General features: G+C 43.3%; 1 protein-coding gene across 1 annotated transcript in view; it reads right to left on the bottom strand.

Moving 5' to 3' along the window:
• Nucleotides 1-21,231, bottom strand: part of clcn1a (chloride channel, voltage-sensitive 1a) — a 41,602-nt gene extending 20,371 nt beyond the window's left edge. The window contains exons 1-13 of the mRNA XM_071500747.1: nucleotides 21,060-21,231; nucleotides 13,374-13,674; nucleotides 13,155-13,286; nucleotides 12,839-12,967; nucleotides 12,182-12,315; nucleotides 11,949-12,026; nucleotides 11,693-11,771; nucleotides 10,850-10,975; nucleotides 10,245-10,329; nucleotides 9,226-9,327; nucleotides 8,943-9,027; nucleotides 6,557-6,712; nucleotides 902-971 (exon numbers count right to left, since the gene is read on the bottom strand). Of these exons, the coding sequence (XP_071356848.1) occupies nucleotides 902-971; nucleotides 6,557-6,712; nucleotides 8,943-9,027; nucleotides 9,226-9,327; nucleotides 10,245-10,329; nucleotides 10,850-10,975; nucleotides 11,693-11,771; nucleotides 11,949-12,026; nucleotides 12,182-12,315; nucleotides 12,839-12,967; nucleotides 13,155-13,286; nucleotides 13,374-13,674; nucleotides 21,060-21,167 (1,585 nt within the window). The 5' untranslated portion in view covers nucleotides 21,168-21,231. The remainder of the gene's footprint in view (nucleotides 1-901; nucleotides 972-6,556; nucleotides 6,713-8,942; nucleotides 9,028-9,225; nucleotides 9,328-10,244; nucleotides 10,330-10,849; nucleotides 10,976-11,692; nucleotides 11,772-11,948; nucleotides 12,027-12,181; nucleotides 12,316-12,838; nucleotides 12,968-13,154; nucleotides 13,287-13,373; nucleotides 13,675-21,059) is intronic.
• Nucleotides 21,232-22,765: the final 1,534 nt, after the last annotated feature.

Below are 22,765 nucleotides of genomic sequence, written 5' to 3'. Positions count from 1 at the left end.
AGAAATACACACACAGGATATGAGCTACCCATCTCAGGGGGTGAATTTATTCATTTCAAGTTATGGCTGGTAATGATGAATAATTTAAAGTGAACCACCGGTGCAGGTCATGCTCCAAACGCTTCTCAACACATAAACAAAAGATGAACTGCAAACTGCTGCAAATAAACACTGATTCCTAAAAGGCTGATCTGAATAATAAGATACTGAATCTGATTTGAAAGTTAATGAAACAAAGAACTTTAGGAACATCAAAGCAGCCTGGTCAGACACACTGTCACTGAATTAGAGAGAATTAAACATTTTCAACACTTTTGAGTTTAGGCAGCATGATAGATTGTGTAAAGCTCCACAGAATATTTCCTGATTTCAGTTACTGATCACAGAAAGAGAGGTATTTAAAAATATTTTACAATTTTCCTGTTTCATGTGAAGTGTTGGTATCCAGGAGAAGATATATTTGTGGTTTTGGGAACCAAAAACTTTTCAGGTAAACACTCAGAGAAACCAAATCCTACAAGGTTCGATGGTGGGTTTCAGGTGGGCGGAGTTGGGATGGTGACTGCTTTGTTGTGACATCACAAAGTTCCAGAAGTCCTGACGGCTGGTTTTAAGGCTCAGTTTCTGAATACAGGCTGTGTGCATTTCTCTGTGGACTGAGGCTTTGATACTTTCACAGTATTAATATAGAACCTAGACCTGCTTTATAATCACAAACACATGGACATCTACCTTTAGACTGGATGGAGCTTTAAAAACAACAGCAAATAGTCAAAACATGTTGCTTAATATGAGGACAAATGAATGTAAACAATAATCACATGCTCTACAAAGGATCATTGCAGCCACCGTCATGCAGACTCAGCTACAGTCCCTAAAGGACACCGGTGTGTTTGCTCACCCAGTATGAAGACCGGCATGAAGGCTCCAGACGGAATGGGCATGGTGGTGGCCACTGCAGACATCCAGAACTGCAGGACAGCAAACATGCAACAACGTTGAGACAGGGAAACGTAGACCTGAGGACACATGTGCTTTGACTGCACTGTTGTCCACCTGTGGACAGCATCGAGACACAGACCAGAGAGCCGTGTTCGAGCTGTTAATGAAGCAGAAGTTTATGCCCAAACTTAACATTTCATCAGTTTCACCACTGCAGCTGCACAAGTCAGTCAAACAGGTCCAGGAGATAAAAAGTCTCAGTCTCATATTCTCTTAAAGGCAAACAGGTGAACAGCTGTTTTTTTTTGTTTTTTTATTTTCCTTTTCAATAATATCTCCTTTGTTGCACCCACCTGATACTAATTAGATCACCTCAGAGATGTTGTGTTGCATAGCAACAGGAGCAATGTAAAGTCTCTGCACCCTGTTGAGCTCTCATTGTCTCTGTTTGTATCTGAGTAGGAGAAAAAAAATCCTCCTATTTGGTCATGGCTTGAGTGACAAGTGGGGAATCTGGAAAGTGTGTGTGTGTGTGTGTGTTGTGTGGTGGGGGAGGGGACACAATCACCCTTGGGTGTCCTTGAGCAAGGCACTTAATCAACAGCTGCTACAGTGAAGCTGTGGAGGACGGTGCTGTAGCTGCACCCAGATGAACGTGTGACTGTGTGGGGACGAGTGGGTGAGCAGAGTGAACGTGTGAACTACCCCTCACAGTAAATGAGAGTTAAACCTACCCTTCAGATGTCACCTCCGCTGTTTGTCTCCAAACAATTTGTGTATTTATCAGAATGTAACTTCATAAATAGCTCGGCTAATAGTGCGTTTTATTCTTGGCAGCAGACAGCTCATCAGAGATAATGATTACCTTTATACAAGCTCCGGAGCTCTGGTGTGTGTGTGTGTGTGTGTGTGTGTGTGTGTGTGTGTGTGTGTGTGTGTGTGTGTGTGTGAGAGAGAGAGAGAGAGAGAGAGAGAGACAGCGTTTCCCTTTCCCTTCACAGACACCACACGCTGGGTTTTTTTTCATTTTGATTTGAAGGGATTGGTGAGAAACACTACATTAGCATTTGAACCGTCCAGATTACTATTGTATACATCGTTTGTCATCATCACTCGAGAACTTAATTACTGTGGTACAAGATAAAAACTCATCAGCATGTCTCTCACAGGGCGGCTGCTATCCTGATGACAGAGAGGACCGCGCTCACTGTCTCCCTCTCTCCCGTTTAATCCCGACAGTCAAACACAATCATGAAGAAATACACAACGCACAAGAACACACACACACACACACACACACACGGGTGTTCAGCATTCAGCACACACGCCTTCATCAGTGTCACAAATCCTGACACAGATGGGAGTAAAAAACACTGCGACACAGTTTGATAGAGAACAATTTAGAGATGGAGTGAAAATGAAGAGGAAATACGACTGGCTGGTTGTGTGTCTGTTTGTGTGGCAAAAATAGTTAAAGTCATTAGACTTGTATCTCAACACAGTCCCATCCCAACATTATTGTGGGGAGTATGACATAATTATATTATTATGTTTCAGGTGTTATATAATGATTATGTTGTCAAACGATTTATTTTTTCTTCATCGCGATTAATGTTTTATCACATGATTAAAATTCTATTTTACATTTCAGAACATTTTTCTCTCGTACATACACATAACCATCAGTCTGTCTGAGCTAGAGGCTAACGTTAGCATGTCTGACTAAAACCTTTGGTAACAGAACCAGTCACGGTGTAAAATAAAGAATCTCTAGCGGCACGCGGAACACGATTAAAAAAAAAAAAACGTTATGCTCGGTCCTTCATCTCATGCTCACAGCCTTAATGATGATATTTTTGTATTTTATGTTTCAGGTATAAGCCATGCTACAGTGAGCAAAGCAGTGAAATGAGGCAGACTGGTCAAAACTGCAACTACTGTGTTTTTTCCCCAATATTATGAAAAATATCATATGACAGGAGATATTGTGATATTCGATATTATCCAATATCAAGCCTAATGATCATAATCTGACATGAACACCTGTTTAAAAGACAGACAGTAAAAACATAAAGTTCTGTAGGATTTATTTTACCAGCTGCCGCTACCTGCTCATTTTCATTATTGTATGTTTCTAATGGTGTGTTGTATTATGTGGATTATATGTTATATTATATGATTATATGTATTATTTTTACGATATTTTGGGAGAAGCCTAAGATAAATTTCCACTGAAGTGGACAATAAAGTCAATCAATAAATCAATCATTAAATCAATAAATCAATAAATCAATCAATCAAAAACGTTACAGTTTAAATTTTCACTATCATTATATATATATATAATCTTCTAAACTGAAATAATAATCATGAATGAATTTTCATGCTCAACTCTCTCTGTTTATTTTGTATTTTCACACTTGAGTTTGAGTCCAACTGGAAACGAACCAATCGCACAACATCATGTAAGTAAACAACCTACAGATCCCTGAATCATCAGGTTGCAGATGTTTTACCATATGCAGGACAGACGGGTGGGGCCACTTGTGAGCGCCCCTCTGCCACCATCCTCCTTGTAAATGAAACACTGTTGATCTTATTCTCTGCAGATGCAGCAGTGAAGCGTTTTTATCTCAGATTTTCTGAAAGGTCGTCACTTATTTACATTTTCTTTCATCTGAAGAACAGATCACAGAGCACGTTCTGACAGATGCAGCTGGACGGTGCTCATGCTCCCAAACTGCTCTGAACTGAACTACAAGTGTTTAAAGCCCTTTTATATTCAGCATTACAATCTTTTTTGTTTTGCTTCTCTACAACGTACCTGACTTGCACTTCACTGGACATTTGTAGGACAGTAAGAGAACAGAGAGAAGCTCAAACACAGTCGAGAGAGAGCGATCCAGAGTGTGTGTGTTAGAGAAAGAGGCTGACAGCAGCAGAAAGACACAGATGTGTTTCTGTGTGTGTGTGTGTGTGTGTGTTGTGAGAGGAGTTTTACTAGCCAGCTGCTCTCAGTTTTGGTTGAATTAAGTTCTCACTACAGGGAGCCACTCTGCTCAACTGAGAGGCTCCATGACTAAACCAACGCAGCGTATGAGTGAGAAGCTTTAATATCCTGTTGAAGAGATTATTTATGTGGCATTTCTGCCTAATTTGACTTTAGACAGAGCAGAAAAACAGACTGAGGATAACTCTACAAAAAGGCAAACGGATTCTGTGGTGTTCGAAAGGGGAAATGATGGTGATGACTTTTCTCTTTTGGAGCTTTTTTGAATATCTAATCTGGATCGAGGAAAAATGACGGCGTCAGTTTGAAATCTTTGCCATGTTCATTCACAGCAGTTTCTGGTGCGTAACTGAAATGTAATGTAAAACAAAACCTGGTTGAGTTAGAGGAGCACTGCTGAAGACGGACAACTCGATCACAACCTGACAACGCTGACACAAATATGAACAGAACTAAGTGTCACGTGACTTTTTATGTAGACCGGAAAGTTTGATTTTGTATTTACAGAGGAAGAAATCTGCTTTCCCAGTTCCCCACTTCTTCTTCACTGTTCTCTTCTTAAGCCCCTGAGAAGCTGCAGATTTTCAGCAAACAGGAGGCAGCGACAGCTTGGTGCTGTTTTCTGCAGCAGCCTGCAGACTGTAGGCGGTTCAGGACTCCGGGGTATTCAGAGACCAGACTTTGTCTGGCTGTGTTTTTCATACATGAAACACGTGAACTCTGAAGCTCGGGTCACTGTGTTTCTAAATGAGGAACAATACTGGGGGTGGACAGAAAAAACAGCATGAATATCATGAGGCTGAACACAAGGAGGGCGACTCTCTGCCTTCAGAGGAGCTTTGACTTTTTGAGACTTGAGTTTGTGTCTTGATTTCAGATTTTTCCCTTGTTGTTCACTCTTCCTTCACTGAATCATTTTACTAAAAAAGTCTTGAGTCGATCAAATACTCAAGTATGTAAATACAACTTCATTGCACATAGAATAATGAAAAGGATTATTTATTGGAGCAACCAATCCACAGACTGAGGCAGTGGAAAGGCTCCAGGACGGGGAGCTTCACAGGGCCACTGAGTTCCTAATATGTTGCAGGTGTTGCGTATTTTTTAAAACCTAAAGGACCCTGAGAAAAATATGCATTGCTACTTGTTGCTGCTCATTAACTGTTGGTGATAGATGCTGCAGCCACTCTTGCTGCTCTCTCTCTCTCTCTCTCTCTCTCTGTAGATTTTGTTTTGGCTCTAATTAATCTCAGCTCTGCTCTGATCCAGCCTGACTGTCGTGAAGTCCTCCACTCTGACATTGTCTGGACGTTAATGACACCACTCGTTAATTTGTATGATCGGCAGCTACTTCTGCATTTCGGAGTGGTCTTAAACAAGTGTCCTCGGATGCTTAATGACCTCATGACTCCCACCAGGCAGCTGTTTGTGTACAAACTATACTATACTATTACAGTGCAGGTCTCTTAATGCAGCTTATTATCGTTCATCTTGGTCTCTGTAGCTGCTTTGTTGTTGTGTAGCAGAAGTTTATTATTATTATTATTGTTGGTAGAGTGTTAAACCATTTTTACACTGAAAGTAGTGGATACAAGCACGTTTTTTTAATATTAAATGTGGTTAAACCTGCTAAAAAAAAAAAAAAAGGTAATCGACTCCTTTCACACTGCAGGACAAGTTTGCCTGAGAGGAAACACACAACTGCAGGAAGCTTTGTCACCACACGCAGTTAAAGAGCGCACACACAGACTCAGTCAGCTGGTGGCTGCAGTGTAGACTGAACGGATCAGTGGCGTCTGATCCCCAGGTTGGAGCCTCCATGTATGACGCTTTGATTGTTGATTGTGTGTTTTTAAAACTTATTCAGGGGCTGCAGCCCGTTCTCACATCCCCGAGCGCAGTGTAGCGACAGTGTGCAGTGGGTAGGTGACAGGTGTGTGGGTACACGTGTCCCGGGTCTGAACGCAGATCGTTTTCTTTTCCACTGCTGAGAAAAGCCCGATGTTAGTGGGTCTTCGCAGGTTTTTTTTACCAGTGGAAAAGGAGCTTCAGTGATCATTTGCCCACCTGTGGGGCTGTTTTTACACTTTACAGGCAGTTTCATCAACTTTCTGCTGATTCACAGTCAACACAGCCCCTAGACCTGATTTATGTACACACGTCTATGCTCATGAAATATTTAAGTAAACAACTGGGAGGACAGAGAGAATGGTAAATCTCCAGGGTGTGTGTGTGTGTGTGTGTGTGTGTGTGCAGCTGCTTTAAAGAAAACATAAGAAAGCTTGAACTGCTGGCAGCTCTCCAGCACTGTTGACCTTGGACAAGAAAAAGAGGAGGAGGACACACACACACACACACACACACACACACACACACAGATGTCCCTGTCACCAACACACAACATGAGTGACCTGCAGCAAATGAGGAAGAGAGGGATGATGACGAAAATGCTGACGTCAGGTGGAGCCAGAATCTCACACACACACAGTCACACATACAATGAAGCACACTTGACCTGCACACAACCACCTATTGAATCCAGCAAACACACACACACAGACACACACACGCACACACACACACATTTACCAGCAGCAAACAGACCTTCATGAAGAAGAAGAGCAGCAGGATGATGAAGACGCTGACGTCGGGGTGCAGCCAGGCGGCAGAGCGGCCCAGACCCACCGGAAGAGGAGATCCTGAAATCTTCGTCCACGTGAAGTTATCGAACAAAGAGTTGATGCACTCCCTGGGCATCAGCTGGAGAGGAGAGAGACAGGGAGGGAGGGAGAGGGAGGGAAAGATGGATGAAGGAGGAGGAGGTGAGGGCGAGCAAGAGGGGGGACGAGAGTGGAGGGAATTTAAGAGGGAGAAAGGAAAAGTGAAGAAGAAGTAAAGGGAGAGAGGAGAAGAGGTGGAGGAGAGGAGAAGAGAAATAAAGAGGGAGGAAGTGGGGAGGAGCAGACAGGCAAGACAGATAAAAAAGGAGGGATAGAAAGGGGAATAGGAGGAGGTGAAAAAGGAGAGAAGAAGATAGAAAAGGCAGGGTTTTTGAGAGGAAGTGTGGGGTGATGAAAAGATGGGAGAAGCCACCAAAGAGAGAAGGATGAAAAGAGGGAAGGAGAGCAAGAAAAGGAGGAAATGGTTAAGAAAGCGAGGGAAGAGGAAAAAAAAGATGGAGACAGGAAAAGAAAGGGGAGAGAAAAAAGTGAAAAGTCTGGTGGGATAAAGAGACAGGAAGTCATCCGGAGGGTACGGGTGGCCGCGTCCAATGACTCATTCTCTTTAGATGACTCATGAGTGACTAATTCACTTCAAACATTTTGCTCCACATTTGCATCGATGACTCTGAGTTTGCTCACAGGCAACAAATCACAGCGCCTCCCACATCTGCACAACGCCACCGCCGCCGCCGGGAAAAAAAACACCAGTGTCATTTAGATTTTTTCTACTGTTCCACTTCCCGCTCGAGTTGAGGTTTGAATCGAGGCCCTGAAAGGCAGCGTTTGGTTGTGAGTGAGTGGGTCTGCTCTGTGAGAGGCTGCTCCACAGAGAGGGATGTAGTGATAATCTTTCCTCCACCGTTTTTTTTTTTTTTGAAGTTGTGGGTTCATGTAGCTTTGAATCTCCTCTCGCTGGGCTGCACAGAGGATCCACTCTGCAGAACTGTTTTTACTTTCTCACGTCAAATGATATAAATTTCGACATCAACTCGCTCCCCTCACGTATGAAAACGATGCTGTGCGATCGTTGAAAAGCTGTGAGACGTTTCTACGACGAGGGTGTGAAGGAGAGACACTGAAAGCACAAAAACACCAGACATGTTAAGGTGTTGCTGACTGACATATGCACACAGACTAATGCACGCACACACACACACACACACCTGGTTCACACGAAGTGGTCTATTCTGGGCGTCTGTGAAGACACATGATTGGCTCTTAGCTGTTGGTGGAAGAGTTTCTGATACATGGCTTAAAACTCCCTCAGGACGAGGTGCGTCGCTCCCATTCATGTAGAAACACAGACACTGACGTCGCAGCACGGCCACGGACAACATGAACAAACTGAATATTCACACTGAATCTCATTGTCCCGTTTTCTTATTATACATGAACTATTACATCTGCACTTTACTGGGTTTAGAGGGAGGCTGGGGATATTGAATGTGGATTTCTGCACTTTATGAGCAAAAGGGTAGTTTTTTGGGGAGGAGGGGGTTGGGGGGTGCAGGAACAGGGTCATGGGTGCTGCTATATTATTTTATTGTATTGTTCATTTCCCTGTTGTAATGCCCTACCTTTGATGTGCCCCCCCCCCCCCCGTGTCCTGTATTTGCGTCGACATTCCCACAGGGACTGCAGATGGAAATTAGCTAATAAGCTAAAATACAATGCAATACATCTTTTCTCAACTGAGTTTAATGTCTATTGTACATGGTCCCTGACAAATAAATTAATATAATAACATTTTTAAAAAAAGCCACAGCACTTACAGCTTGTATCTCAAATGTTTCTCCCAGTTATTAAAAAGATGAGGGTGTCCTGCTTACATAACCTGCTGTGACCAAGGCGAGCGCTCGTGTCAGTGGCTCAGTGCGGCAGTAACAGGTCACAGTTCACTTCAATACCAGAAAATCCTGTGATGTAGCATCAGTGAAGGGAAAACAGCAGGCTCTTATTTAGTCTGCCCTGTGATGCTGTTTTATACCAACAGAGACAAAAGATCTGAGAGACTGTTGAGTCCAGCTTCCTCTGGACGGAGCGGCTCAAACCCACTGTGGCCTGTGGATGGATATTGGACTCCACACCTTTGTTCTGTGTTGTTTTGGAGCAGATGTACTTTTACATAAGAGGTTTACAACATGTAAATTAGTTTTTGTTTATTAGCTCTGCGCTGCTGTCTGGACAACATGCAGGTACAAACAGGTTTCAATGTCCTGAATTCTCCTTTGTTTATACAAGAGGGAGGACAAGGTATGAACTCTGACCTCTCCTGCCATGAACTGTCCAAACCCGGGTGGGAAGGTCAAGGTGGCGATGACCAAGGTTACAACAGCAGGAAACACCAGCCGACTGGGAGGGAAAACAGAGAAAAGGAAGGTCAGCAAATATCAATAATTATCCCAAATTATTCAAGTCTTTATTACATCTGTGTGTGACAGTAATCAACAAAACAAGCAGGCCACAGGGAGACCAACATGTAACCAACAGAGGCACCCTCCTACTCACTGCACAAGGACAGGATGTAAAAAGAGAAAAATAAAGACTCACTGTTTGGTCAGGAAGCGGGTCATAGCATTAGGTCGTCTCATGAACAGCACCACCTGTCTGTTGAGATAGACAAAGAACGCCCCCAGGAACCCACAGGAAATCCTGCGCAAACAAACAAACCTCACATGAAGCCAAATTGAGCCAAATGAAGACGTCTTTTGATTTGTGACAACCTCTGAATGTGTTGTTAATCACAAGGTACAAAGTGACAGAGTTCAACAACAAACACGAGCGAGAACTAAAATTGTTTTTTATACTTTCTTATACTTTATATCTAGAAAAACTGCATCCTTTAAAAGCCTTAAAGGTCTAATATAGTCTAAAGGTAGATGTCCATGTGTTTGTGATTATAAAGCAGGTCTAGGTTTGATATTAATACTGTGAAAGTATCAAAGCCTAAGTCACTGAGCCTTAAAACAAGCCGTCAGGACTTCTGGAACTTTGTGATGTCACAACAAAGCAGTCACCGCCCTCAGCCATGCTACAAGCCCCACCCACCTGGACCCACCATCCAACCTTGTAGGATTTGGTTTCTCTGAGTGTTTACCTGAAATCTACTATATTTTTATTGGATCACTCAGAAAACAGTCAGCCAATCAGAAGAGAGACTCTGAGATGTAAAACTTAAATACAACTGAAATCAGGAAATATTCTGTGGAGTTATACATGATCTATCATGCTTTAAGACTTATTTCTATAAAGCATAATGGTTATAAGTATATAAGTATAATATAATAGTTGTAAGTAACTTATATTGTCAGTATATGTTAAACGTGTTTATATATAGTGTATAATTCTCTTTGGAATGAAAAGTGGTCACCTGTGCTCCGTCTCCCTCTCTGTCCTCCCCTGAGGCAGATGGTAAACTAATAAATTGGACTCTCAGTGTATCAAAGGCAACATTGCATAAAGTCTGATTTATTAACCTCAAATTTTCCTACAGGACGTTTCCACTGGGAAGTTTGGAAACGCAGAAATGTTGGGTTATGTGTTTTTGCCTCAGTTTTCCAGTGGCTCACCCGATGATGGCGAACGCCGGCAGCTCCTGCAGGTCAAAGGGGAAATCCATACGAAAGTTTGTCCTGAACAGAGCGGTGATGGTTACTGGAAGACGAAGAGAGGATGAGGAGGGTGAAATTCACCGTCAGCTTTTAGTGATGCTAACAGGGGACACGTCAACAAGCATTTGAAAAATAGGATTTCGTCCTACAACAAACAAGTGATTTTCCTCACAGCAGCAGCTGCTGTAGATATTTTATAGAAGCAGGTAAAAAAGGTTGCACATGATTTCTGTATTTCACAGAACTGCCTAGAAATTCATTCATGGGGAGCTCGGTTTGAAGCTTCAGTAACATAATTCAGGTGTTAAAATACTGTGCTGCTAAATGGTGGAGAAGGACACCATCTAGTGGGAAATGCATGACATGTCCACAGAAACAACATTAAATCAGGGACACTGAAAATATATTACAACTGTCTTGGTGATGGACAGTGAGGTACTGGTGTCCTGTAGCTCATGTGTGTTTGAGAAACATAAAGTGACAATACCCAGGGTCTCACTCAAAAATACAACATTTGCAATGACTGTCAGTGTCTTCGTCGTTACTTTCCCTCCCGTCCATACCTGCGTCTTTGTTAAACACGGAGAACACTCTGAATATGAAGGCACTAAATGTAGCAGCAAAGTATCCTCTCCAGTAGTTTCTCACAGCAAAGTAAGTGGATGTTACCTCAATACTGAAGAGTACACCTGGTGGAGAAAGAAAAAACAACCAGTCATCTGTCAGCCAGCAAGAACTGAAGACAACATCTAAAGAAAGCTACATAGAAACAACCTGATATTTCCTGTAAAATAAAGCAATGAAGTGGATGTTTTAAAGGTCCCATCCAGTCTAAAGGTAGATGTCCATGTGTTTGTGATTATAAAGCAGGTCTAGGTTCTATATTAATACTGTGAAAGTATCAAAGCCTCAGTCCACAGAGAAATGCACACAGCCTGTATTCAGACACTGAGCCTTAAAACCAGCCGTCAGGACTTCTGGAACTTTGTGATGTCACAACAAACAAAGCTCTCAGCCATGCCCCAAGCCCCGCCCACCTGAAACCCACCATCCAACCTTACAGGATTTGGTTTCTCTGAGTGTTTACCTGAAATCTGTTGTATTTTTATCAGATCACTCAGAAAACAATCAGCCAATCAGAGGAGAGGCTCAGATCCTCTCCTCTGATTGGCTGACTGACCTGTTGTTACGAGCGCTCCAGAGAGAAGCCTGAGAGAGGAGATGTAAAACTACACTGAGATGGTTTGTGTGAAAAGTGTGAAATATGGGACCTTTAAAATTCCACTAAAAGTACAAAGTCTGGGCTGGTGAGATATGAAGACACCTCATGCAGAGTCATGACGATCTTACATGCAGCTGAAGATGAGTCAAAAAAGAGAGCAAAGGGAGAGGGAAAGGCTGTGTACCTCCAAGTGGAGTACCAAAGCAGCAGCCCACCCCAACAGCGCAGCCCACCGTTAGGATGTCTGTGTAACAGTATGGATTCTACTGATCCAGACAGGAGGAGGAGGAGGAGGAGGAGGAGGAAGAGTTCAGCCAAAGGGAAAACAACATATAAATGAGGAATATCTTATGCAGTATTTATTTATTATTATTATTATTTTTTTACAATCACACTTAAAAGTTGAATGTAAATGAAAATGGTTCCTGACATCAACTTACCTGATAAGCTCCTGAGAAGAAGGACATGAACCTGCTGAGAACTGCAGCACAGATACTGGCAATGTGGACAAACGGGCCCTGAGCGGAGGAGGAGGAGAGCACGATCACGATCATGTCATAAAGCAGCACTGTACAGACACTCAAAACCAAAACCTGCTGTTTCAGTGGCAAGACACTGTTAATTAATCAGTGTAAAAACCTGGATGACCCAGTTTTTATCGGAGGTCACCCACCTCTTTGCCGACAGGCATGCCGCTGCCCAGAGCAGCCGTCAGACCGATGACTTTAGCAATAAAGGCCTTGAGAGTCAAATACTCCTTCAGGACCACACCTCTCAGGATGGTCTTCAACTCTGGGATACCAGAACCTGGGACAGAAGGTGGGATGGAGTTTAGAGCTGGGAAGAGGGGGGGCCGTGTTTTTTTTCTGCTCAAAACAGTGTAATTTCCAAACTACCTCTTCTTGTTGAGAAGAAAAATGACCTAGAAATAACCAACCAGTTCCAGAAAGGTACGACAGAAGCTGGAGGACGGAGGCTCTACAGAGTTTCCCTCCAGTCAAATATTACAGCGTCTGATGTCATCGATTAGCAAATATGAAGATATCAATGGATTCTTTGATCAGTGGTTGGTTTAGAGGTGAAGAGAAAACCTCCAGACTCTCAATCAGTAAAATTAAGACGTCATTCAATAACTTCTTTAAGTCCTTAGCTGACTAAAATGTCCCTTATTCTCCAAGATTTCCAGAAATTCAACAACCAATTTGTACACTAATATTAAGATGACTATCTCATTATGTGACCTCGTTGACTAAATTCTAGAAGAACAGCTTGGATTAAAGTCATCACTGTGAAAACTTCCAGAGACGACAGGCTGAGGGGGGGTACCGACCGATAGCTTGTGGAGAGACCAGGTGACAGAAGAGGGAGGAGAACAGGATGAACATCAGGGGATATGAAACCCAGGCCAGGTACTGCAGGGGGATGTTCCCCCTCAGCTCCCCGTGAATCCATTTATAGGCTGAAGAAGGAGGAATTGAACGGAGGAAAGGAACAAGAAGGACGAAAGGTGAAGAGGAGAGGAGTGGAAAAGAAGGGAAAAAGAAATGAAGGATTGTGGGAGGAGAGAAAGAAGGAGGATTAAAGAAAAGCTTGTCTTATACAAACTTGTCTTTGCCATCAGAATGTGGAGGGACATGTGATCCCACCTTGCAGGCTCTTGGCGCTGGCGTAGTCCATCGTCCAGCTGACCAGTGCCATCGTGATGCCCAGCAGAACCAGGAAGATCCAGTCTTCTCCCAACCTGGTCACGAGGAATCGCTGCACCCGTGCTACGCAGTCTGACAAAAACCACAGCGGCTCACAAACAGGAGCAACAAAGCATCTGCCCGCTCACCTGCTGCCTCCTCTCCATCAGTGCTGCTCACCTCGACACCTGGAGAAGGAGCGCCTCTTCTTCAGCGAGGAAGCGAGGTCGGGCTCAGCCGTTTGCTCGTCAGCAGCCTCGGCCTCCATGTCGGGCTGACCCCTGCCTGACCTCTGCCTGCCGTGGTGGCCGTGCTGATGCCGGCTGTGGTATCCATTTTGGCCACGACGGCCGTGTCCGTGCCGCGTCCTCCCGTGGCTGCGGGGATGGTTGCCGTGCTTCTTGATCTGTCTCTCTGTCAGCAGGCGTGTGGCCTCCCGTCTGCCGGAGCCTCCTTGGTGCTCCTGGTACTCCCCATAGAGCTGTCAATCAATTAATCAATCAGTCGGTGAAACAACCAATTAATCTACTGGCACAAAACAGACCAAATGAATGTGAATAAACAGCCTTCATTCATTAGACCTGAACAAATACAGGTGTTTCCTGAGGAAGTGAGCGTGGTGAGAGTGGCTGTTCTCTGCTTTTGGCTCTCTGGCAGAGAAGAGTCCGTTTTAAAAATAGACAGGACCACGTGTCGACCAAACAGCTCCAATGGAAGCGGAAACATGGGCTCTGCCTCGAGATTTATCACCTCCAGATAGACTCCACAGAAAGTGCCGGGGACATCTGGGGAAGAGATTGATTCTCATCTCTCACTCCCTCCCTCCCTCCCTCCTCCCTCTCTCTAAATATTTACATATTTATTTATTTGATTTCCCCTGTTTTATTTGTTTTTAATGTATCATACTTGTTGCATTATTTTGAGCCATCGTGACGGAATCTCGTTCTGATGTGCCCTGTATGGTGTATAGTCTGAATGACTATAAAAAGTCTATCTATCTATCTATCTATCTATCTATCTATCTATCTATCTATCCATCCATCTATCCATCTCACCATATTATCATGTACAATATCTCTTAGGTATCATCCAAGCCTAATTACAACAACCTCTGTCTGTAGCTCCCCCTCAGAACAAACTTCTAAAAGAACTTTTCTTGTCTCTTCCAAATAAAATGGTGAAGGATGAAACAGTGACGTTTGTAGATGCTGAGGTGGATGGGTGTTGGATGATGTTACACTGCGCCGTGTTCATTCTTTGTGTTTTTTACACCTGGAAGCTGCTGAGTATTTGTCGCTGGAGCTTAGACGCTGAGTGAAAGCGATATGTTTAATGACAGGTGTGATTTTCTACCTGGTGTAGTGACTGGAAGAAAGGACATTTTTAGACTAGTAAAACTCACCCGCTGTAGAATATATAACTTGAATGAATGTTTTTTTCTTTTTAGTAAAACAGTAACTACTACTAAGTAGTTTTTAAGGTGCAATTTCATGCATATTAGCTTTAGTGGGAAGCTCCTCCTTAACTGAACCTATACTACATAAGGACACCAGAGGTCACCAAAACCATAAATGTCCACTAAAAACCTATAGATTCCTCTGGAGTAGCTGCTGTGCTCTCAATTCATTTTCCTCATTTCAACGGCTCAGAAAGTCTTTATTGATTTACAGCACTCGAGCGCTGCATGATATTTGAGCACTGCACCACAAGTATGCGCCCGGGGCTCATATATATATATATATATATATATATATATATATATATATATATATATATATATATATACATATATATATATAAATATATTCTCTGTACATCAACAGCAGACAATAGCACTCCAGGAATACAAGTGACAAGCTGGGAAGTTGTGTCTGGTGCTGACACTCTGGACGTCCGAGCAGTAACCTTTCAACAGCTTCTAATTTAGCAGGTTCAGGGACAGACAGACTGATGGATGGATGGATTTAGACAGACACACACACACACACACGTTCACAAGCTATTGGAGATGCTGTGTGAGCAGAGGTGCCAGTCAATGCACAGTGAAATGTGAGCAGCATAATACACAATGTACTGTAACTGAACACCAACACACAATAACGACTCAAACAATAGCAGCCAGAGATGTCTTGACTCGGTGCTGGTGCTCATGTGTTTAATGTTAAATATAATCACACTTTATTGTCCTGCTCATCTAAGCAACAGTTTACCTGGATGAAACACACCTACACTTGGTTTAAAAAGGTAAAAACTGCTCCCAGTGTTTTACAGATTATTCCTGACACGTCCCGACGGCTCAGGTCTGCAGGGACGTTTCTCTGCTCAGGTGATTTTAGGGCTGTCACTTTTTTCTTTAAGTTAGAACTACACTTCAAACACGGGAGAAAAAAATCTATAAATCAGAAATGATCTGTGAAGATAATCTTAGATCTTAAGATCAGTAAAACATATGTGACTTTTCAGCAGCTCACAGGCGCAACAGGTGGCACCTTGTCCTCCAGCAGGAAGCATCCAACAGTCTCAATCAGGCCACATCTGTTTGAATTACTTCACCTCAGTCCTCATTCACTCAAACTGGAAGATGTGACATCTCTAAATGATTTGCAGTTCTGTCAAAATGTTCACTGGAGAACTGACTGTGCACAAGTTAGGACTAAAACAACTAGGAAAATAATGCTTAATTCATAATTTTTGAAGTTTATTAAAAGGTATGTTTGTTTTCATATTTACAGTTCTGCAAAACATCGAACTGTTTTGTTTTTTTTGCACAACCTCGGTCCCTACATGCTCTCACCTTGCAGCTATGAGGAAAGTGGTGACAGTAATTTCTACAAAATAATACATTAAATGAATCTTCTTCATCTTCATCTTCATCTTCGTCTTCATCTTCATTTGCTTTGGCTGGGACACACAGACCCCCCACTCCCTTCCTTACCTCCTTCCACCTCTCCTTCCTGTTTTCCCTCTGGACCAGTGAAACTCTACTCGGCACTAATCACTTGTACTCCTTTACCCCCTTCTTTCGTTGCCCTCTACTCTGCTTCCTTTCTTTACCTACCTCCCTCTCTCCCTCTCTCTCTCTCTTTGCCGGTGAAACACTACTCGGCGCTAAATTTAGTATTGGTGTGATCCAATATACCTCATTACACTTCCCACACCTCGCTCCCTCTCTCTCACCATCAGTGTACCTTTCAGTGCCTCATCATATTCCTCCATTTCTCCAGTGTCTCACCCTCTCTTTTACTCTCCGTCCCTACGACCTCTCAGCTGTCTCCTGGTCCCTCAAGGACGCGTTGGACAGGAAGTACGAACTGATAAAGTTACTCCGACAGCTGAATATTCTACCTGAGTGTATCTGCTGCTTTTCAGTGATCACTTCCCAGCTGCATCGTACACAGGTGGCGGGTCGGGTTCACGACACAGCGTCTTGCTCCTGCACACTCACACAGTCATGAATCTAACCAGATTCAGTGGCAGCCTGTGGTACTTTCTAGTTTTAGCTATACTCAGTGAGACTCACTTTGTGGTGACTGCCAAGAAGAGATGGAGTCTGATACCCAACCCGAGTCAAAACATTTGGGTTATGAGGTTGTTGGAGCTTGTTTATTTATTTAATTAATAAGGACGATGCAGTTTAACATGGTTCTAATACAAAGCATGAAACCGACGTGTTGCACATCAGGTTTATAGCCATTTAATTAGCCATTTTAGAGACATTTAATTAAAGTTTTTATTTACTTTTTGAAAACCTTTGATAAACTCAAAAAATAACTGGTGATTAAAATTAAAAGAGGTATAATTTGTTTTCTTTACTACCATACTTGTCTTATTTGGCCTTTATACAATCCTCAAAAATCACATGGTCTCTTCACAGAGAAAACACAAACACAAAAACATACCTACATCATCATTCTGTAGACATGACTTACACACCAAGGTAATTACTATTATTCACTGCACCCCAGCCCCCAAAGCAGCCACTCAACCAGGTCGGAGTGGAGACACACAACCAAACCAAAGAACAAAAAGTACCTGAACAACAAGTGCAGGATAAAGACTGTTTGTTTTCCTGGCTGACGTCCTTCATAAAAAAATAAAGCCATGTATATTGAGAGCAATAGAAATGTGTTCAGCCCACATGTCACATACAATACGAACTCAAGACTGGACTGATCAAACCAAAAGTTACGTTTATTGGTAAGAAACTACAAACAATGAAGTCATGTCAATCGTGATCATTAGAGCCACTGTGTCAAGATCACACCACATGTTCCCAAACAAATAAATCATCAAAGAAATCTGGAAACAGATTTGTTGTCATCTTGCTGCCCCCTCTTCTTCTTCTGCAAAGGTTTAATGGCACCTGAGATGAGAATTAGCTCCACCAGCTGTTTATCTCAATGAACCAGCTCCTAATGTTCCTGAAACTGCAGTGGAAATGAGCATGAATTTACCTTTTCTTTGGCCAATTTTTGTGGAAATTTGGTTAAATTTTGCAAAACATTTTAATGTATACGTGGCAATGTCGACAGTCTTGCACCAGCTGAATCCTCTGTCTTTACCGACTCTGAGCAGCTCTCAGACGTCCACACACCTCGTACAGAGCCACATGTGTGCAGCGGAGTGTGAGGACAGGCTGTTAGAGGCTTTCATCTGAAGTCAAACCTACTGCATATGAAGGTCTTCTAAAATAGAGAAGGGTTTAACTCCATACATTCTGCACATGACTGCCAGCTCCCTGGTGACGTGTGCCGTCTTTGTGGCCGACCGCAGTGACGGCAGTGATTCTACTTTGTGTTACTTGTTGTGTTGTTTTTTAAAAGGTTTGAATGGAGCCCTGTCTGTGCTCCAACTCACACCATCTTCAAGGGACCACAGCTCAGAAATGTAGATGTGAAGCCATAAATACGCACATCCACATGCTCACACAAAGTGACCACAGCACAAACACAACACTCCTGTTTAGAGTCCGGCCCCCGGCCCCCGGCCCCCGGCCCCCGGCCCCCAGCAGCGGCAGCGTAAACACGAGGGTAACGACAGGCTGCAGCCCTCAGAAGCACATTTCACACTCACACACACTCACTCACTCTCACACACACGCAGGTTAGATGCAGTCTTCGGACTACTCAGAGGCGTAGAGTTTCAACAACCATTAAATTCTATAGGTCACCGTGATCACCTGCCCTCACATACCAGCCAATCAACACCACAGAGGCTCTGCAGCTACAGGAATCAGTCTCATGACTGTAGAGTGAAACACACCTTCATACAACTGAGTGCTTCAGGGTAAAAACATTGCTTCTGTATTTTTTTTTACATCAACTTTTCCAAATTACAAAATGCAAAACGTTTCTTGAATGAAGCTGTGAGAGATGCAGAGGTAAATGTGGGGAACATTAGACTACAGTGACTTTAGAAAGTGTTTTGAACCCTTCACCTTTTACACACTTTGTTATGTTGCAGAAATGTAAGTGTAAATGGATAAAATAAAACCATCAATCTACACTCAACAATCCACAATGATTTTTATTAAAAAATTACAAACTGAAATCTCTCATTTACAAAGGTTCTCACACCCTTAAGTCAGCGGTTTGTTGAAGCCTCTTTGGCAGCAGCTACAGTCTCTCGTCTTCCTGGATGAGTCTCTACTGCCTTTGCATATCTGGATATGGACAGTTTATCTCTTTCCTCTTTGCAGATCCTCTCAAGCGCCATCAGACTGGATGGGAAGTGTCTGTGAGCTGCCATCTTCAGGTCTCTCTGCTCTGGCTATGGCCCTGTCTTGGCTGTGTTCGTCCTTCTTGTCTCCCTCTCCCTGCCGCTGAGAAGCCGTCCCATAGCATGATGCCGCCGCCACCATGCTTCACTGTAGGGATGGTATTAGCCAGATGATGTTCACAAGACGTAGTGCAGACCAGGGAATATTTTGTGCTCTCAGAGTTCTTTAACTGTTGTGTGACAAACTCCCAGTAGACTGTTTAACTCTGCAGGACTCCTGAAGCTCTGTCAGACGGACCCCTGAGTTCCTGGTCACCTCCCTGACCAAGGCCCTTCTCTCCTGGGTAACTCAGTTTGGATGGACAGCCAACTCTAGGTGGAGTCCCCAAACTCCTTTGATTTCATAGTTACTGAGGCCACTGGAAACACTCTACAGAGGGTTCCTTAGAATTTATGTCTCGGTTTCTGCTCTGACAGGCCGTGTGAATTGTATTGATTGGATATACTATATCCAGTCAGTTCAGTTTGACACATATCATGGAAAATTAAAGCGAACAGGATGCACCCAACCACAGTTTGGAGCCACAACAAAGGGTCTGAAAACTTTAGTAAAAGAGAGATTTCAGTTTTTGATTTTTAACACATTTTCAAACATGTTTTTTACTTTGTCATTCTGGGCTATTGAGTGTTGATGGATGGGCAAAACCAGCAGGATGAATTGTGAAGGCACCTAAACACTTTCAGAAACCACTGTAGCTTCATCCAATTGTTTGTTTTTGCATAGTTTAAGAAAAAGAAGAGAGCCCAAACTTATCTTCAATTCTTTAGTCAGCTGTTTATGATTGTTACTATTGATTTATTTTGTATAAACCCTTTGGCTTTACTCCTTTCATATCCTTTGCCGAAACATATTGATAGTGTGAAGACCAAATATTTAAGTATTATTGATCAATGATTCAGAATATGGAACAAAACAAAAGGACAAATTTAGTATTTACTTTGAACTTAATAAAAAAAAAAAAAAACACAACAAAATCTGATGTGAAGAAAAATTACACTGAGCTGATGAAAATTCTGCAGCTGCTGCTGTTTTCCCCTGTCTCAGTTAGTGGACGTGTCCTCCATGGAGGAAACTTGCAACAAAGACTTATTTCTGGGTTACTGTATCACACGAACCTACCAGTGGTCTCTCAATGTAAATCCTGAACAACTTTCCCAGAGCCGTGGTGAAAATCCTCCAGATGTTCCAGGACACCCTTCACACCACCTTGTCCCAAAACATACATGTAACCATGCACCCGCATGGATGGTGAAGATTAGCACCACTGCAAATACACGATCAGGTTTCCCCTCTTTGGGACACACACGGAAAATCACCCAACACACAAGTGAACACACAACCACACAAACCCAGGCATTTACACAAAAGCACACGTGTAAAAATACGTATGCACACGTTCTGTAGACGAACACAGACGGACATTAAAAAGGACACATGTTGGACATAATCTTTCACACATGCAAACATGTAAACACACAGTGTTGGACATTCACCCCAAGTCATCTCTACATGTTAGAACCATCCAGGGCTCAGGAAACGAGGCGCGGAGAGGGTCGCAAACAGGTGGCTGGCACAGAAAGTAGGAAGCAGCAGGACAGCGACAAAGTGTGTGTGTGTGCGTGTGCGTGTGTGTGTGTGTGTGTGTGTGTGTGTGTGTGTGTGTGTGCATGCCAAGATCAGGGGTGAAGGAGGTGCACAGTGTCTAAGCACCTGTTGTGTGACCATGTGCGTAACCCTGTTGTTATACAGCGGCTAATTGGTTTTCACCATGTCTAGAACTCACACACTCACACACACACACACACACACACACACACACACACACACACACACACACACACACACACACACACACACACTGTGGTTCATTCACAAGCTCACACACAAGTCAGGCTCCGTCCATGCAGAAGCAGTCTGCACGTCTAATACAGGTGCGTCATGCAAGAATGACACGAGAAACTGTGGACACACAAACAGAGGGAAGTAAATCTGACAGAGAGGCAGACGTGGAGACAGACAGGTGGACGGAGAACAACAGACGCTGCAACAGAGAGAGAGAGAACAACAACAAGAAGAGGGACACTGACCAGGGTTTGCTTGTATCTCAGAGCCTTCCTTTCCGACGCATCTGCGGCCATTGACACACTGTCACTGACCCAAAAATAAACCCACCCGCTCACCGTCTGTCTCAGCATTACCAGGACTGAGCTGGACGGCCAGCCAGGACGCTGGCACACACACACACACACACACACACACACACACACACACACACACAATCTCTCTCTCTCTCTTACGCACACACACATATTCTGACATGGTGTAAACTAGCTCCAGCTGGGGTTGCCCCCCCCCCCCGTGCACCCCTGTGAAGTTAAGTCTGAGACTAAATGCCAGAAATGTCATCATACTGTACCAAATACTTATCGCTCAACATTTAAAGGGACATGGGACGCCTGAGTGGTGGTGGGGGTGGGGGTGGGGTGGGCAGGAATCACCCATCAATTCACAGACGCTGTGGCCCCATTCAACACGACTATTGTGTTTGTGCGAGGGAAGCCGGGGAGGTGTCACTTCTTTGTTGCTGCAGCCTGCAGCAAAAACAGGTTGGAGCACCTGTGTGTAACCACACACACACACACACACACACACACACACACACACACACACACACACACACACACTTCCTGTTTACAGGGTGATGTCAAGCTTTTCAAGCAGCAAGTTCATGCTTGAACATTAAAAACATTACATCCAAAACGAGTTAGAAATATTCATCAGCAACAAAGTCGTCTCAACAGGGAGATCGGGTTCACAAAAAAGGTGAGAGACTAAGAAAAAATCATGCAAACAACAAAATGTCTGAAAAACCAACACGAGTAAGTGAAATCTCTGAAACATGAACAATAAATCTTTCAGATATGTTCGACACCATTTCCTCCTTCCAAAACCTGAACTTGTGTATCAGCTGATACCAACTATAGATCTGATACCACTGTGTTAAAAAAAAAATAAAAATAACATTTGTACACTACTAACCCTGAGTGGATGTGATGTGATTACTGTCACTGCTGTATGGCATGACTCAGGTTTAACCCTTATTTTATCATCTAATCTGATTCCTGTTTTAGAGCGAAGAAGAACTGATTTCTGGGAAAACGAGTATTTTATCTGGGTGTGAAACTATTAAGTTTATTAATAAATGACATGGTATTGGATCGATACACAGACTTACACACTCAACAATACTCAACACAGTGATGTAGGCAGCATCAGAGGCATCTCTAATACTACTATCAGTATCTATTTTTTCTAAATGACTCAGTATGTCGAGGAAAAAAAAAAGGATCTATAATGTATTTGTCTTTTTTGCAGCAACAATCTATGGAGGCAGAAACCAGACAAGCAGGAGTGAACATGAAGCTACAGCAGCGTCCTAAAGAAACACTGACAGTCCGTTCTCCTCATGAAAAAACTGCTATCAGTGTCTGTGGGTGTGTCCACCCACCGGCTGGATTTTAAAGGGTGGAGTCATGATTATTCAACACACTGCTGACCACACACATGCACGCGCACGCGCACACACACACACACACACACACACACACACACACCAGTGCCAGCGGTCACGCCTCCAGGCTCAAATAAGAGCCAGAAGTCAACCGGAGTCTGTTCCTTTAATATCTTGGTAAATAAACCGAACAATGTGTCAGTGTTTCGGTACAACGGCAGCTTCAGTGCTCAGTTATCGATGGTATAGTTTTGATCTGGAGGATCGAGACGTAGACAACCT

The sequence above is a fragment of the Trachinotus anak genome, unplaced genomic scaffold, assembly GCF_046630095.1.
Source record: "Trachinotus anak isolate AG129_WGS33_773 ecotype Australia unplaced genomic scaffold, CSIRO_AGI_Tana_v1 ptg000016l, whole genome shotgun sequence".
NCBI lineage: Eukaryota > Metazoa > Chordata > Actinopteri > Carangiformes > Carangidae > Trachinotus > Trachinotus anak.
The sequence above is the reverse complement of the archived record's forward strand: the minus strand, read 5'-3'. Positions and strand labels throughout refer to the sequence as shown.